A 17,270-nucleotide genomic window follows, 5' to 3' on the forward strand; every position below is an offset into this window, starting at 1 on the left:
GGTGCCCGTTGCTGCGATCCCGTGGCCAGCTAATACGTACTTACTTACGGTTTGATTTATGGCAAGTAACCACGATATAACGATAAAAAACGGACGTCTATTCGTACCATTTGGTTACTCGCAACGACCATTCGACTGTATTGTTTCTTTCTGTTTAATTATAACACCACGGCTACGCCAAACCGTTTGGAACGGCGAGTATCGGGTTTCTTAGTTTCCACGATTAATACAAATACGCAGATGTATTTTCGATAGGGCGCTGGTTGAAAGATTATCGCCTAGAAAAGGAACGCGACGAGGCGCAGCCCGTGCTACACGATCCAAAATAGCAAGCAGTTTTTTTTTCGCGCAAGGTAGTTTTCGTGAAACTCGCATTTATATTCTTAAACGAGACATCCTGCGTGTTCAGTGGCGGATACAGACGGTCGTCGTGGAAGCCGTGTGGCAAAGGCGAAAGACGAGATGGAAAGGAACCCATTCAGTATAGTTTACGCGGAGAATGCGACTCGTAGAGACTACAAACTACGATGGGTACGCACTGACAGCGAAAGTTTCGCTTCTTTCTCTTCTCCTTTTTCGACTCGTACGAGGACACGTCATAAATGGTAATTGATATTTTTCTTGGTGACTGGAGGCTATGGAAAGGTTCGAGATCGTTGAAAAGAAAACACGATGTCTCCGCCTCGTATTCGATTTATCAGCTCTTTCATTGAAATTTTTCAACCTATCGATATCAAATATCATCGTTCAGGATTTTAATTCTTCCGCATTGTTTACGAAGATAATCATTCGTTGAACTAATAATATTTTCTCAATCGATGGAATTTTTTACAAAAGTAAATAAGAGAATCGATCGGTTCTAATCAGTCATTGATACATATTTACAAATAATCGGTCGTTTTATAGTACGAGGACCGAATGGGACAGTAAACACTTGCGATAACAGTTTATCAAGGAAAATCGTCATACCGCAAACAGTAGCGTATCTTGATCGATATTATTTCATCGCTTGCTGGTATTAATGGAGCGGTAACGTAACTCGATACCTATAGATAACCAACTACTAGACGCGAGTACTCGCTTCTGCGAATAGTTTATCGAATAGGAGAAAGCTTGTTCTTCGTTGCAGTCCTACAACGATTCTTATTCCTATTTGTTCGCAAATTTTTTAACAATCGCCGCTCGTTGTCAACACGCGCCAGCGACGAATTCGACGTTATTTCGTTATTTCGTGATAAAATTATTTTCAAATTATTTTCAAGTTTCCGCGTAAATCGTAAAATCCGCGAATCGCGTTGCAGGTTCCAAAAGGCGACGCGAACCAAGCATATTTCGTTCCAGCATTCGAGCATTCTGTCCTACGTGATTAATAGCGAAATTGTCGCTATTAATAGCGAAGAAAAATAAAATAAATAGCGAAAATATGATTATTTGCACAGGGTGTTATTTGTTTTCATACCTATGTGTATCTCTTATCGCTGACTACGCTGGTACACACGTTTATACGTTATATACATTTGTACGTACGATATATCGTATCGTATTTGTGTACGTTGTCTTTATATACTGGCTGTGCCCATAAAACTACGTCCAATTTGTAATTTACAAGAGCAATCGCACGAAATATTCTCCAGACCTATATTTAGTTCCATTATGAAGCTCGTTGCTCTATGGTTCTGCGCCGTGCTTCTGCGAACCAAAGTTATTTCGAAACATCATTCTGCCAAAGTTTTAAGCAAAGAATTAAGAAACGATGATTCGGAGACTTGTCGTATTAACGTGGAAAGTCGTAATCGTTCGTTTTCACCAGTTGCATGAAAGTAAGTAGGTACGTATAAAGGACGAAAGCGAAGAAGAAGCTTAATCACGCTCGCGTATACGATTTGAAGACGAACGTTAATAGACGAAGTAAATTTTTATCGATAATTCAGTGAAAGTGAAGAAACGGGTATGTAAAGATATACGTATTCAAACAGTAGTTTCACGTAATACAAGTTTTTGCACTTTTCCTTTTTTCACAGCGTAAACCTTGTCGGCAGAATGAATATAAGCTTTATGTAAAAATCACTTGGATGGCCGAGGGCTTAAATTACATTTATGTACATTTAACGAAATAGCTAAAGTACTTTCTATTTCCTCTTGCACGATGCTTCTTACGCGATGAGTAATCGTATAATCGCACTTTCCTTTCGGCGGAGAAATTCTTAACGATTCCATATTTATGCAGGCATTATTATCACGTAGCGATATATCACGGTTATCGTACGTCACCGTTTCCAACGTATTTCATTCATAAACAACGTTTTAATCGCTGTATCTTTCGCATGGGACAGTTAACGAGTTTCAAAAGGGAAAACCAGGTACGTAGTATATCGCAACCGTGATATTCGAGTATGTTTCTCTCGGCGACAACTATTTTACAAGTAATCCTAATTCGGTCGAGTAACCTTCTCGTGAAAACCAGTATTATATATTTATAGAAATGTTACGTTCTCTGATATCTTAGGATGCATATTTAAGAAACGCCCTATGCTTTTAAAAGAAATGGCGGTTCGACTCGAATCTTAGCACTTGGCAGTACCAAGCGCTACATTACATAAAAATATAATTTTTCTGATTTATATCTGTAAAACATATCGGAAAGGTTTAGCCAGCAAATACTCTGTGTATCTACACACACACACACACACACACACACACACACACACAGATATGGAAAGCGAACCGTTCGTTCGATGTAGAAAATTTGTCATTTCATCATCTAATGGATCGAAGATAGAAAACGATCGAATATTTCTTCAAGGGCCATAGAACTTTTGTGCATACTACACGTTGACTTATATTGGCTCACTGAGATGGCGGTATTTACGAGCTGCTATGGTCGATTCATTTTAAGTACGATGATGGTCTCAAGTGGCCAAGAGTGACGCTGACGTTTAACGACAAGCGCCTGCTGTTGAAAATTGCCGGGTAACAACTGGCTACTTACAAAGTCCACCACGGGTCACTATTGCGTTAAACAAACCTATGAAACTGTCTGTCGATGGGCAAGTAACAACGCATACTCTGTTGAGATTTATTTTCGTGCAGTTTCGAAAGGGATAGACGTACTCTAATTTTTATTATTGCTTTCTCCTCGTTAGAAGCACTCTCTGACCGATATATATATACACATGTGTGTGTAATAATAATGATAATAATAATCAAATGTATTCGATCATCGATCATCGCTTTCTACGAAAATTTTGTCAATCTTTTGTCATTAAAATGTCGTTAAAAGACTAACAATGAAACGTCGAAAAACAATTTAGTGCTACGTAAGAGTTGTAAGAAACGATCTCAATAGTATGGCGTCTGTTGGGAAATGCAGATAATAACATGTGTTATATTCGCAACAGGCCGATGTCCTATATTGTTGCATATACACGTATAACGATATGAGCGTATTGTCGTAGATTTAGCTTGGTACTTGTAACGACGATATCTACGCGTCTGTTTGAATAATAGTTTACCGAAAACCTTCGATGCTAATTTCACGTTGCACGAGTTCTGGCCATAACGTGTGACAAATGTTGTATATACGTGATACATCTGAACAGCATATTCTGTAAGAAAAATCGGAGAAAAACAAGAGGAGGATGGTAAATATCAAATGGAGTTTCGAATGTTTCAAAGGTGCGAGTCGTTCGATTGGATGTAGAAGAAAAATTTCTATGCGGTTTGTGCCATAACTGTATGGTTCGCGAGGAGAGTAACGATCTTTCTAACAATTACAGCGTTCCCCCCTCTTGATTAAAAATTACTGCTCGTTATCACAGCGTTTTTCAACCTTCAATTAAGAAATATGACGCGGCCTTTCCAATTAAAATCGTTCCAATTAAACGATATTCATTATGCCATATTTACAATCGATCGGACGATTATAAATATGGTTCGAAAGAATCGAACAAAGTAGTAGACTCGTTCCAGTATACAGTATTTTGACAAGTGTCTGTAAAAATCGTTGCAACTAGAGATCGCTTTGGAAAATTTAACAAGCATAATTAGAACTTTCGACTCGGATGCAGAGAATAATTCTCTGCTTCAACGAGTGTAACGTTCTATCATAAATAATTCATTTGGTTGAAGATTTCAAAATATATATGCAAGTTAACTAACTTAACTTAAGGAGAGGGTGCGTCACGGCTAATTTACACGAAAAAGATAATCATTTGTTATTTTTATTATGTTCTATCATCTTTTGGATAAATTTTCCAACAAGCTGTACGATTCTCTTAGTTGCTATTTTACCGGATCGAATGATTTTCTAAATGGTGACCGGCCAAAGTCAGTTTCAATATCTTCTTAAAGTCGAAGAGATACGTAACTAGAGAGAAACTATGCGAATCTACTAGATACGCAAAACGGATAAATAAATACTATGGAATGGTAAGCTGCGATCTATCGTAGTGACAAATGCGCTACGACGAAAATAAACTATAAATAGCGGCTTGTTCGAGCAAGGCAAATATATTCATAGAAGTTGGAGGAAGCAGCGATTCTTTGATCTGGCGAGTGCAACGAAACGTCGATATCGCGGAAGAGCGAGGGGAATAATGAAAGTCGTTGCATTCGCGATTGCAGCGGTCATGATGCACAGGCGACACGATTGAAATACCACGGCGTATGCTTTCCGCCATCGTGCATTACAAAGAGGTCTTCCATGGAAAAGAAGGGGGCGCCATGACGGATTTTCCATGACGAGCTCGCCGGGGTCAAAGGCCGAGAACCTTATACCGCATACCTCGTCCGGCTAAATACCAATAGAACCCGTTTTTCCCGCTCTTTTTTTCTTCCACGAGTGTCATAACTTTTATACTATCGTACTTTGCAGTTGGTTTCATCGAAACGGACGAATGATGTGCGACGAAATGAAATTTATAAGACGTCTATGAGATCGTGGATCAAACGATAATTACTTTTAGCAGAGAAGCGAAGAAATTTATAAAAGGCGCGTCGAAACGGAAATGAAATTACTTGGAACCTTCGTCCAGATTAAAGTATACCGATGCACGAGCGAACGAACAAAACTTGCAGATAATGAAATATGGCATTAAAGGAAAACCAGCGTACACGGGAAATCAAAGTCGATCGTGCCGATGGAACGGTAAAGGCCGATCACAAGTTTTCAGAATACACGATAGATTCACGAAGGATTTACAACGGATGACAGCGAAGACGGAAAAGAAAAAAAGTTTCAGAAGAAAGATCAATGAGTTATTTGGTTGAAAATATTCTTGTCGTATTTCTAATATCTTATCTCGCATTGTTTCTTATTCGTTGATATTCATTTTAACGATTGAAATACATTTATCAGGTTATTTCGTACACGCGAACAAAGTGGTTCTTGTTATTTCGCCGATTGTCAATTTACTGCCCGAATTCGATCGGAGTTTGGTTATTATTGGGGTTAGGTGCTAGATCGTTAAAGTCAAATACAGTCCGACATCGTTGCACCGCACAATGGCGATTCTCCTCTTCTTCTCCGAAAAACAAACATACTTCTTCGATCGTTGCCTGTAGCCGTGCCGAGTTGCTCGCATTATCGTTCCGAATGAATTATTGCTCTGCCGATCTGTAACAGTTCTGTTATGCAATTTCCTCTCTCATCGTACGTATCGCAATCTCTTTCGCTGAAATAAGGTTCCTTATACCATCGTATTAATGGACAACGTTGTTTAACGCGAACGATAACTTCTTCTTCTATCTAGGTTTTCCCAAGTTATCCCTTGCCAGGTGGATGCGAGTTTCTTCGCAACGTTGAACAACGTTCAAACACCGAACGACGATAATTAACGAGGGCCCGTTAAAAGGTCCGAAACCGGTCCCCGGCAAAAAAGGGAAAAGCAAGCTGTGCCAGCAGGACGTAATAAGAGAAAAATCACGGCCGTACTCTATTTATCGTTGGAACGGTGTTAGACTCTCTTCATACACGGAACGATCGCGGTCACGTAACCACGGGCACGCGATTAGACCCGATAAATCGATCGGAAGCGTTCGACCGCAAACGGAATGACGCCGTGTAGCGTCGATCGATCGTTGCCGATCGAAACCGAAATACGTATTACCGATCGTCGTGCTGTCATCTCGGCGAAACATACTCGAGCTGCTTTTTTCGCGATCGATCGCACAGCGATAACATGGATTATCGTAGCGCGATGACAAACGATCGACAGATCGCCCGATCCAAACATTCAAATCGATGATCGTGTACCGTTCGAGGTAAGAAACGTGTCTCGAGACACGCAGCTCCTTCCTTAGAACGCACAGACGAACGTCGAAAATCCTCCATTCAGCAAAATTAACGATACGTAATAAGTAGCGATCTAACGAGAAACTTGAGCAGGTTGGCCGCGTGCCTCTTCGCGGAAATTTCAATAAAGCAATCACGTTAGCTTTTATCGGTAGATTGAAATGCACGTCGGTCGATAGGCTTGCGGATAAGATAGTCGACGACACTCGCATCTGGTAACGCGAAACCGGAAACTATGGCAGGTTTTTCAGCGGCAAATTTGCCGTTGTCGCTCGTTAAAAGTTAAAACATCGTGGCGTTTAATGCGAAAGATCGAAGGTTCGGTTAAAAAGAGAAAGAAAAACACAGCCAAGGGGGTCCAGGAGAACCCGTTTTACGACTCTTACTTCATTCTTCGTGGCTCTCGGCATCGTCGGCCACCTTCTCTTTCTTCCTCCTTCTTCCTCCTTCTTCCTCCTTCTTCCTCCTTCTTCCTCCTTCTTCCTCCTTCTTCCTCTTTCTTTATTTCGTTTCGCCGGACATTTTCAACGAAGAACGAGCCAAGAATTCGCTACCGCCGAATTTCACCGATCAACCTCTCGTCGCTCCTTTCTCCTTCTCCTCTTTTCATCTTTTTTTTCCCCAAAGAAGATTCTACTTCGTGTTTTGGATTATTCCCTCGCGTTTCTCATTTTCTTCCTCATTAAAATCAACGTTGCGATCCAATTTAAAGTTTCTTTTTCTTACTTCGAATCCCTCGAACGCAAAAGAGAGCGACGAAAAAGCCTCGAAGTCGATCGGTTCGCTAGTTTCTGAAAATCTACCTAGAGACAGTGTCGTGCTCCACGTTATCGTATTTCCTATTCAAACTGCAATTGTTCGGCAATCTTTCCGACGGGTCCGACCTATCCATTTTCAACGATATCTTCGAAACATCAAAAACCTGTACCGAAACACAGAAAAAAGATATTCTTAGGTGCATGCTATTCGAACATTATGCACAAGCTGGACGGTAGAAAATCACAAGATTCAATCCTTCTGCTCGATAGACTTGCACGCTTCGACGATATATCTCGATTTAACGTCAGCAGCGAGAACGTGGACACATTTCCATTACCTTGGATTAAACTCTGACTAATTGAACGTATTTTACGAATGCGTCAGACTCCTCGATACGCGTGAAACGCGCAGCAAGCATTCCCGTGGGAAAGAAGAAATCGAGAAGCTACTTAATCGCCGTGCCGTTGGATGTCGGATGTGGGACACGCGACCGGACAATTGGTCGGAACGTTTCGGGATCCAGGTTTTTCGATTTCCCTGGTTGCGTACCCGCATGTCGTCCAGCCGCTCCAACCGATTTGTAAATTGCTCGTCCAGCCGCTTCACCACCCGCTCTGCCGTTCAGAAGGCCAGGGGGGTGTTACGTCAGAGCAGGCAGCTCGTGTGCTCTTCGAAAATACGGGCTTTTAAATTGCCGTACATCTCCCCTCGAGCGCGCTCCACGGTCACAGCGACAACCACGGTGCAGCGGTCAGGTCGCTTGTCCATGTGCTTTCGCGTTTAATAAATTAATGGAACCTCGCGTGCCCAATTTCACGCGTAAAGGGAATATTTATCGCGGGTGCGAAATATCGAGAAGGAACTACGAGTTGATCGAATGACGCGTGCCTGCGTTCCAAGGATGAAGCCAGGTAAGATAGCTGAAGACCCCGTTCGTCGAAATCGAATTTCCGATCGATCTGTTTCTATTCTTTTTCTTTTTTTTCTTTTTTTTTTTTTAGAAGATGGAAGGATTAGTTTGCTAGACGATGATGTCTAACAAAATTTCGAATAAATTGCAATTGATCGGAATATATCTTTTAAATTTCCACTACAAGCCTGGATGAAAAGGTTGAAAAATGATTCCGACTTCTCGAAAATAGCCAATTTCAAGAAAGCCATTCGGTTTGAAAGGGTGTTGCGACAGTTCTGCATATTATTTAGAAGCTATAATCCGAAGTAAAAGGGAGAAACCTGTTAGGTTTCGCATCGACAAAGTTAGAAATTAAGAGAATTTTCCATGTCTGGATACGAGCTGTGGAAATCAAGGTGTTGGACCACAGCTGGCCTAATGTATTCTATACGTGTCCGAATGTTGCAACGAACTCTTGTAATAAACTTATCGATCCGCAAATTCGTAATTTATTTTTGCCTCTGGAATGGTGGTTCTTGATATTAGAAGAGGTAGTCCTGCTTTGCGTGGCTCGGAGCAATCGATCGCTCCAAGCGATTTTCACTCGTGTCGAACGAAATTATTCATTGGTCGGTCGCATGCAAATTATCTCGCAGAGAAAGGCGCGAGATGTTCCTCTCGTTACGCTTTTGCCCTGTAATTCATTCGCGTTCGAAACGGGCATGCCGTTCGTGATCTTCGAATTTATAGCGATGTTACTTTATGATATATCTCTGCTGCGGGATATTCGAGAAATTTTCATCTAATTCGTTGTGGCAATTCGCGCTATATTAATTGTTGGATCGATAGGCTCGATCGAAACCTGCGCCAATTTTATTTCGGATAAAAGGCGAAAGAAAGAAAACATCGTCGATACACTGGAATTGAAAATTATTTGAGAAATTATATCGGGGATCGTTTATCGAGGTAAAGGATAGAAACGACTGGGATTCGCGAGTATACATATACAGGAACGATTACTTAGACTTAACTCGATAAATTCTCGACCTCGATTTTCTCGCAAACTAATCCGATAACCAGCAAATTTTGTTCTATATGTTTTTCTTATTTTTTTCCACAAGAAATCACGTCGCGACCGCTTTTATGCGTTACACGTTATTCAATCGGACCCTGTACGTATCGAAGCTAATTCCATCGCCGTCGATATCCACCGCTGGTCGAGTGTAGTCTAGGTAGAACGAAATATCTTCGATTGTAGCTTAATATCTCGCGATCACGGCGACTTAACATCAAATCATAGTTGGAAGCGGTCGACGAAGAAGAAACGAAGAAACGGAGAAACGGAGAAACGGAGAAATCGCGGAAGATCGTGTCACGTTTAAAAGGAACGGTGACAAAATCGAAAACCTCCGTAGAGAGAAAATGTTAAGGTTAAGAGCCATTCGATGCGCCTTTTACGATCCGGCTTTGCATTCGAATCGAGGAACCGTGCAGCAATGCACCTCTTTAAGTATTCTCGTCGTATCGCCGGTACAACCGTGTGATTTCCTCCTACCGAACGTTTTCTAAACGAATCCTGAACGTCTCGAAGGGTCGCCGATCCTGAATAACGTTGGATCACCTTGAACTCTCTTCTGGCTCGCTCGCTTACAAGGCGGCAAGGCCCGCCGTTTCGTCGTTATTCCGTAGGCAGGATCGCCCGATTCTTCGAAAAGTATCGCCTCGTACTCCTTTTAAACGTCGTTCTCGTCATCCTAAATATCACACGTTATACTTGCATTTACTCGAGTTACAAACCTATCGCATTTTCTTCTCTCTAATACGTTTGATCGACTTGGTTGCGTAACTGCAGATACCTACTACGATCTACGACGATGATAATTAATTATCGTAAAACTTATCCATCGACGTTAAAGGCTTGATTAAACCTCAACCACGACAACGCTGTCGTGTCAATCCAAATAGGTCGTACCTGGTGGAAAAGTTCTCGGTTGGTTTTAAGAAAAATCACTTTTCGTTTAGCTCTTACAGCCAGTTATATCTTCGGTTTAAGCGAAAGTCGCAAAGACGCCCTTTTTTTGCGGCAGAGCAACGCTTAGCTACAGTTTACTCGATAATGGCTAACACGGTTGAAATATCGTAGACATCCTCGTATGGCACGTTCAGAACTGCCAAATCACTTGCCTCGATTGCCAATTAAAGACCATTAAAATCTTTTCGCTCCTTTTTTTCCTTCTGAAAATAGTCGAATAAATTTATCTTATCTTTTCTTCGATCGAATAATATTATTATGCTTGGGAAAGTATTTCGTGTTTCCAATCAATTTTTAACGAGTATTCTCGATCGTGTTTATCACGGGTAATTATGATATCTAATCTATCGTTAAATAGATCGCAGATTTCGTGTAAACACCTACCGATAGTCGATAGTCGATAGTCGATAGTCGATAGTCATTTTGGAATTCACGACTCTGATTCCCTTTCTTTCGCGCTATGTTCGAGAAAATGAGACGAGAAAGCAAGAGAAAAGAAGAGAAAAAGTAAAACGAAAGCAAAATACTCTTTCTGTAGCAGTCGTCGTGATTCCTTTGCTCGACGACAACGGCGCTTATACGCGGAATTATTCCCTCCAGTTGACACCTCGTTTGCCATAGTAGGATCGAGAGGATCGCGTGATAGTTGGCGAGAGATGCACCACCGCGGTATCAACGCGACGTTCGACAGCGACAAGGGAGTCGGAAATCGAGACTCCCGGCCAAGATTTTTGGTCAGTCCCCAACCGGACACCTGCAGGCATCTCCGTGGGATGAAAAGAGGGGATGAAAGGTAGATCCTGACGGCGAAGAGAGGGAGGACGCGTGAAAGGAAAGGCTCTGGGCAAACGTAGGGACGAGCGAAAAAAACGAGAGAGAGAGACGGAAAGAAAGCAAAAAGGAAAGAAAAGGAAAAAAAAGAAGGGGAAGGAAAAAAGGAAGGAGAACGGGGAAAAAAATTAGACGCATCTCGCGGAGAGGTAGACCGGTTCGTCTGGTCTCTTGATTTGAAGCCAACACACTGTGTCCCTGGTTCTTTTTCCTCGATTTTGATTCCCCTCGGTCCTCCCTCGGTTCGACCGTGTCCGCCATCCCTGAGTGCCTGTCGTTCGATCCTTGCCGCGAACCCTCCTTTTCGATCCTTTTTTCCGAGGGCGTTGCCTGCTACCGTTCCTGATATGGCGGTTCCTCGCCCTTCCGAGATTTATATTTGACCGCGCAATAAGACCGCGGTATCCTCTAATTGGTCCCCCGATGATCCTTCTCTCCTTCGACGAAAACGAATCGAACAGGATCAGGCGCGTCAGCGCCACGTACGATCTCTAACGAAAATCTGTATCGTTAAAATTCACAGTTACAGGTTTCGAAAGGACAAAACGTCGAATAATTTTCCACTTATCGTTACCTCGTCTGCGATATTCAGAGGAAAAGCCTCTGATTAACTTTTCTAAGAAACGATGCACGAGTGCCTAAAGGCCACGTTCACGGTAACGGAATAACAAAATTCAGTTACTATGCTAAAAATTCGTTTCACGAAACAGCTACAGATAATAATAATACAGATAATAATTGCTCTCGTTTCTACTATTTCCATCGTGTTACTCACAGTATGGCATTTATCGGCATTTGCTTAAAATCGATTTAACTTTAACTTTAAAATCGATTCTAAAATGCTTCCTAAACAATTTCTGTAAATTTATATACCTGGAAAACGCTAATGTTTCGTTACGACCAATATGGTTATCGCTTTGAAATAATACCCTCGTGAAGACATCGATTAATCGTTAGTCAGACCATTTGGCCAAAATTACACGTTCAATCCTACGATAGCCGAACATACGTACGGTATGACTAATATCGCAGAATCTCTTAACGAACGCTGATAAACGCTGACACGATTATCGCCGTCATAAATCGTGAAATATTTCGCGTTCTGACCACCGACGAGTATATCTCGTCTATGCTGTGAAGTAGCATAACGCTGAAGTCAGCCTGCAAAACACGAAATGCGTCTTAGTTTTTGACAAAAGTCGCTAAAAAGAAACCAGAGCGCATATATCCGCGATATTCGCATTCTTTCGAGCATTTTCATTCTATATTTCTTTCGAGAAACTCGCCCCACGATTCACGTCCACTCTCGTCTTACTCTCTATAGATTTTTATCTGCCCTTTTTACCTACGATAAAAGTATCGACCTTTACTTACGAGGTAACGTTTAAAACATTCGCTTTCAAGTTATCGCGGTTCGAAGCGATTCCTTTTTCAAGCGAACGCTTTCAACGTTCTTAAGCTTATTTACGATTCCCTAGCGAAAAAAAATGTGATTTATCGCTAAAGAATAAATTTTATTTATTCGCATAATTCCAGCTGGATGCTGTTAACGCTCTTTAACGAGGAAAGTTTTTAGTTGGAATGATAATCGGAGAAAAATCGCGTGTGGGAAATGTCTTGTTCCTTCATGGTCTAGTTGCTTTACTACCTAAACACGTTTCAACTGAAAGTAGGTTCCTTTTTATAACAGTTGCTTGCGTCAGATTTAACAGCGCGGGAATAAACAGCTCGATTTTCGTTATCTTTTATAGTTTTTCCTTTTTTTCCAAGCATTTGAAAGTCAATTTGAAGTTCTAGTTATTGATATGACAAAACGATATTTACGTTCGAGTTTGCGATTTCGTTCATTTAAGCATTGCCTGATATGCGCAATTTAGAAGACAGGTACGCAATTATTTCAAACTATAATAACTACCAGAGCCAAACGAAACGATGTTCGATGTTCGTTTTACAAATAACAAAACCAACGAAATTAACGTAATAAAGATCAGAGCGTGGCAAAGATCGATAAAGGTATCATTGTAAGCAGGTATCGTATGTTCCTGTCTATAATTGCTCAAAACATATTTGTACTTTTTAGATAAACCCGTTACTTCTTAGATACAGGAAAAATCGATTAACGAAAAATTGCAGTAGCGTTGCTGCCAGTTGATACTTTGAGCAAATTATCGAGCATAAAGGATTTCTGTTTGAACGGTCAACCGTGGATGGCACGTAACGTTAAGTACTCTGCGATTAAGGGAACTTTTCATTTACTCTGCACGGTCGGCGATTCCGAAACAGCGAACGAGAACAATCGCTTAATTATAGAGTTTGTCTCAACGGTGTGTTAACAGTTATAAACGGACGTGAGAAAGTCCAACTAAATTTCGTTGCAAAATTTACGCTCCTTCGTCGTTGACCGACCATTTCTTATCACGCGATTCCTCCGTAGAAAACATTACACGTTACGGAACGGATGAACACATACCCGAATTACAAAAGTTTAACGCCGAATTGCAGATGGAAGAGTAATTGGAAATCGACTTTTTACGTTTTTAGGTTCGACCGTTCGAGGATAAGATCCAAGTGCCAATAAAAAGCCACGGTAAAACGGGATTCATCGATTATCGTACTTCTAATCATAGGCGATTATGAGTCATGTAGCCTCGCATCGGCCGGCTGCATAATATTTTACGAATTAATGCACGAGCAGGTTCTCGAGACTCGTTCTGCGTCTAAACTGAATTTTAAGCCGTGTGGAAACTTGCGAAACCGAGGCGACACGGTTGCCAGCGTATGACGTCCGCAAACTTTTACGCCTTAATCCTAGAGAATATGACCAAAGAACTGGGCCAAACGTAAGTTGAAAGGACACTAATCGCGCAAACCTTACATTTCGATAATCATACACAACTATTTTCAACACACAACTATTTGTGGTTATGATACGATCCATTGTTCGATAATTGTGCCGGTCAACCTGGCTATCTGTTGTCCATTCTTCGCCCAAATACGTCACTTTAATTTCTCTAACTTTAACATTAGTTCAATATTAATAAGCTCGACGCACAACGTGATACTTCAAACGACGCTGTATCGTTTAATTCTGTTTATTAATTGAAACCTATAACGTATTACACATATAAATAATAACTTTATTAAGAACAGAGTGTAATGTCGATTTGATAGATTTGATCGTGGAATAGGTGATAGATAATACAGACTTAATTAATCTTCAAATCGATAATTATCTCTTGTTTATCGAATGGTAACATAAAAGCACGATAATTATTAATTACAGTAGTCATTTTTGCTCATTTGCGTTTCAAATATAATATCTATTTATAATATTATATCGTTGCATTATAAATTTGTTATTCTCGATAGTTTTACTTGATCGTCTGATTCGAAGCATCCTTCGTAATACGACTGGAATTATATGAATTACACATAGCAGACCGATCGACGTAATAATTCGACGAACGCAACGTTGAACGCGATATTTTCCATTTTTTTCCATTAGAATGTTCGTTAGGGTGCATCGATAGAGAATGATAGATATGGAACGAATCAAGCTATCGATCTAAAACCAACGACCAGTGGTCAAACTTCGAACAACGTATATACACACATATATAGGAATGCGGTAAAAGCTTCGACATAACATGAAATGAGAAAGTGTATGCCTGTTGATGACCGTAACAGATTTATACCTACGGTGCGTGACAAGAAAGTAATTAGGTGAAATATAATTCAGTTATTCGATAATATTCAAGACGTTCTTCGTCCACGTTTTTATTCATATTTTCAGAAGCATTACAAAAAAAGCCTGCATTACAGAAATATCGTATTTCTGAAAAAGAAGAAGAAAAAGAAAAAGAATTAGTAGCAGACCAAACATAAATACACCACGTGTGTACCACGATTTTCCGACGAAATAGAACAATTTCAATAATTTGAACGATTTAACCGATTAATCGTTTATCCTATTATCTCGCAATTTCTTTCGCTCTCCCCAATTGCATACTCTTCGCTCGATCTATTTTGGCTGTCGCTATTTAATATTGCTTTGAGGGCTCGTACCGCCACAAAATAAGCTTACAGTAACTAAGATCGACGACGATCGATTCGCGAAAAATAAACACATTGTTGGGTGGTGGCTGGTAGCGTGATAGCCAACGTTCAGAAGAAATAGAATTTACGTGGCTGCACAGGCTAGAGGATAACGATAATCCTAGCTTTTTACGGGCACGAGCAATTGGAATGTCGACGTTTCCCATCGAATCGGTTGAAAGTCACTCAACTTCATTTTATCGCTACTAATTATACGAAAGTATGTATCTACTTATGTACGAACTGTGCAATTTGTGTGTTTACGTGGAAAAGATCACGGTGCGTTTCGTCAGCGATTACTAGACGACCAACACTCGCGTAAATTTGTAAAGTCGGCGGCGCTTCGGCGTTCGAAAAATAGTTGTAAATACATGAAATATGGAAAAGACACTTTGTTACGTTATTACATACTAATTGACCAAGTATAGTCTATTACATCGTTCGCCATATTGGCTGACAAGATTTCACTAATATTTTCACGTCGTCTTGTTTTCGCAGCGCAAAATTACGGATCAAGATCGTTCGTGATTAACAATAATAAGAAATTAGCGTCATGACTTTCAGTCATTGATTCGTGAAGGACACTTAAAGAGTAAAATTATTTAACTGTACGCGGCATTTTTTCCGTTCCTCTCTCTTTAAACCAGGAGTTTTCCTTTCCACGGTCGCAACCGACGCCGCTTGTTTCTTTCCACTCCTACTTCAGCCAGCAACGAGAACAGTGGTCACGGAGTTCCTGCACTAAATTCGGCAGGTTATGCCGAAATGCTATTATTTTGTGGTGCTTCGTACTTTCACCGTTTGTCTGTTTTCCACTCGACTCGATCGGTAGTTAACAGAGTTAGTAATTTACGATCCATTGAAGAACGCTCGTGTCACTTCCGCCAGTGGAAATTAGTCGCGTATCGTCTTGAAGGAACGATACGTTCGTAACGTGACTCGAATGACCACCGTACGCATGACACAGCGACTGAAACAGGCAAATTTATTCTCCTTTATAGCTATCAAGTATTTATTGCTTTCTCTTCTTTATAGGCATGCCTGAGCTCCGACTCGTTATATCGTAGCTCGGACAAACTTAAAACGTACAATTTACTTAGCTAAATAATACTATGTCGAAGATTACCTTCGGTTGACAAGCGGGATAAGAGAACAACTTGACTTTTCCGAAGTCGTCGCCGGTTGCGAGCAACTTGGAATCACCGCTACGGGTACAATTATTTACGTCTGTACCATCGGCTCCTTCCGGCCAAATCCCAATCGTTTCGAAGGATATTACACAGGTGTGACTCGCCCAGTCCATGTCCCTCATCATCGATGGTTGTGGGATCTGACGACAAACTCCGGGATTCCCTGCGGTTTTATACGTATCGTTGATTATTAAATGTAATATAATAAATCATTACTAAAGCGTAGATAAGTCCTTCAACTGGCAAACGTTCTACTTGTAAAATGCAAAAGCGTTGCGCAAGCATGTAAAAATTATAATAACAGGTACGACGCAAGTTAATTTACTTACAATATAGCAGTTCATAATCTCCGCTGTTGCTACGTAAATATTGCCCGTCCATTGACCAATCCAAATGAGTTATGAAACTGGAATGTCCCTGAAACAAAATTTTGCCGTCTAAGCAATGAAAAAATATTCCTCGTTTCTCTCTCTCTCTCTCTCTCTCTCTCTCTCTTTCTCTCTATAAGCTGCGAATAAAAAAATGATATAACATTATAATAAAATGATTAGCTTCGCGAAACAGCTGCGAGTGTCCGAGTTTACAGCCATTACTATGAAAGGAGCGCTAATAATTTGTGCAGCAGACAATGGCTACCGTGCGTGCTTGACGTAAGCAATTTTTAAAAAGAAATATCTGCTCATATGCGGCTATAAATAGCTGTGGCAATATTGTATCATTTTTAGAGACATTATATCGTCTACGAAATGGCACATTTGCATGATTGTTCGCGACAATCGTGTTTTATTACATAAATAAATCGGTAGAATTAAATTACTTTTAAGAAATCGTAGAATAAATGCTTTTGTAACATAATGTCTCTTTTTAGTTCTTTGATCAACTAAAAACGTGTCTTACACCACGCCTGCGTATCCTCTTTGGCTAGAAACGAAGAAAGAACGTGTGTATTATGATATTTTTGATTTTACGACGTTACTCTAATCGTAAATAAATTTATATCGAACGTGTGGTTGCGAGTTGTTACCAGCTTTCTTCGTAAATGAAATATTATGTACGATGGAACTACGATATCACTATGATGTACGATGGATGTGTATGTCCTAATTACGTGTACTTCGCTTAAATACATATATCGATCCTTGCGGTCGAAACAATGCGTTATAATGTCGATTCTCTTTA

The 17,270-nt window shown here is 40.5% G+C and overlaps 1 protein-coding gene across 11 annotated transcripts in view; it reads right to left on the reverse strand.

The window, feature by feature from the left end:
- Positions 1–14,548: 14,548 nt before the first annotated feature.
- LOC117213475 (echinoderm microtubule-associated protein-like 2) overlaps positions 14,549–17,270 on the reverse strand; it is a 32,025-nt gene continuing 29,303 nt past the window's right edge. For 8 of the 11 annotated variants that reach the window (XM_033458850.1, XM_033458847.1, XM_033458849.1 and 5 more), the window contains 4 exons: positions 16,989–17,012; positions 16,421–16,508; positions 16,028–16,254; positions 15,714–15,871 (listed from right to left, as the gene is read on the reverse strand). In XM_033458850.1, the coding sequence (XP_033314741.1) occupies positions 15,743–15,871; positions 16,028–16,254; positions 16,421–16,508; positions 16,989–17,012 (468 nt within the window). In that variant the 3' untranslated portion in view covers positions 15,714–15,742. Of the gene's footprint in view, positions 15,872–16,027; positions 16,255–16,420; positions 16,509–16,988; positions 17,013–17,270 lie in introns of all 11 variants that reach the window. The other 3 variants (XM_033458841.1, XM_033458845.1, XM_033458839.1) reach the window with 2 other exon arrangements.

The sequence above is a fragment of the Bombus bifarius genome, unplaced genomic scaffold, assembly GCF_011952205.1.
Source record: "Bombus bifarius isolate JDL3187 unplaced genomic scaffold, Bbif_JDL3187 scf7180000009111, whole genome shotgun sequence".
Lineage (NCBI taxonomy): Eukaryota > Metazoa > Arthropoda > Insecta > Hymenoptera > Apidae > Bombus > Bombus bifarius.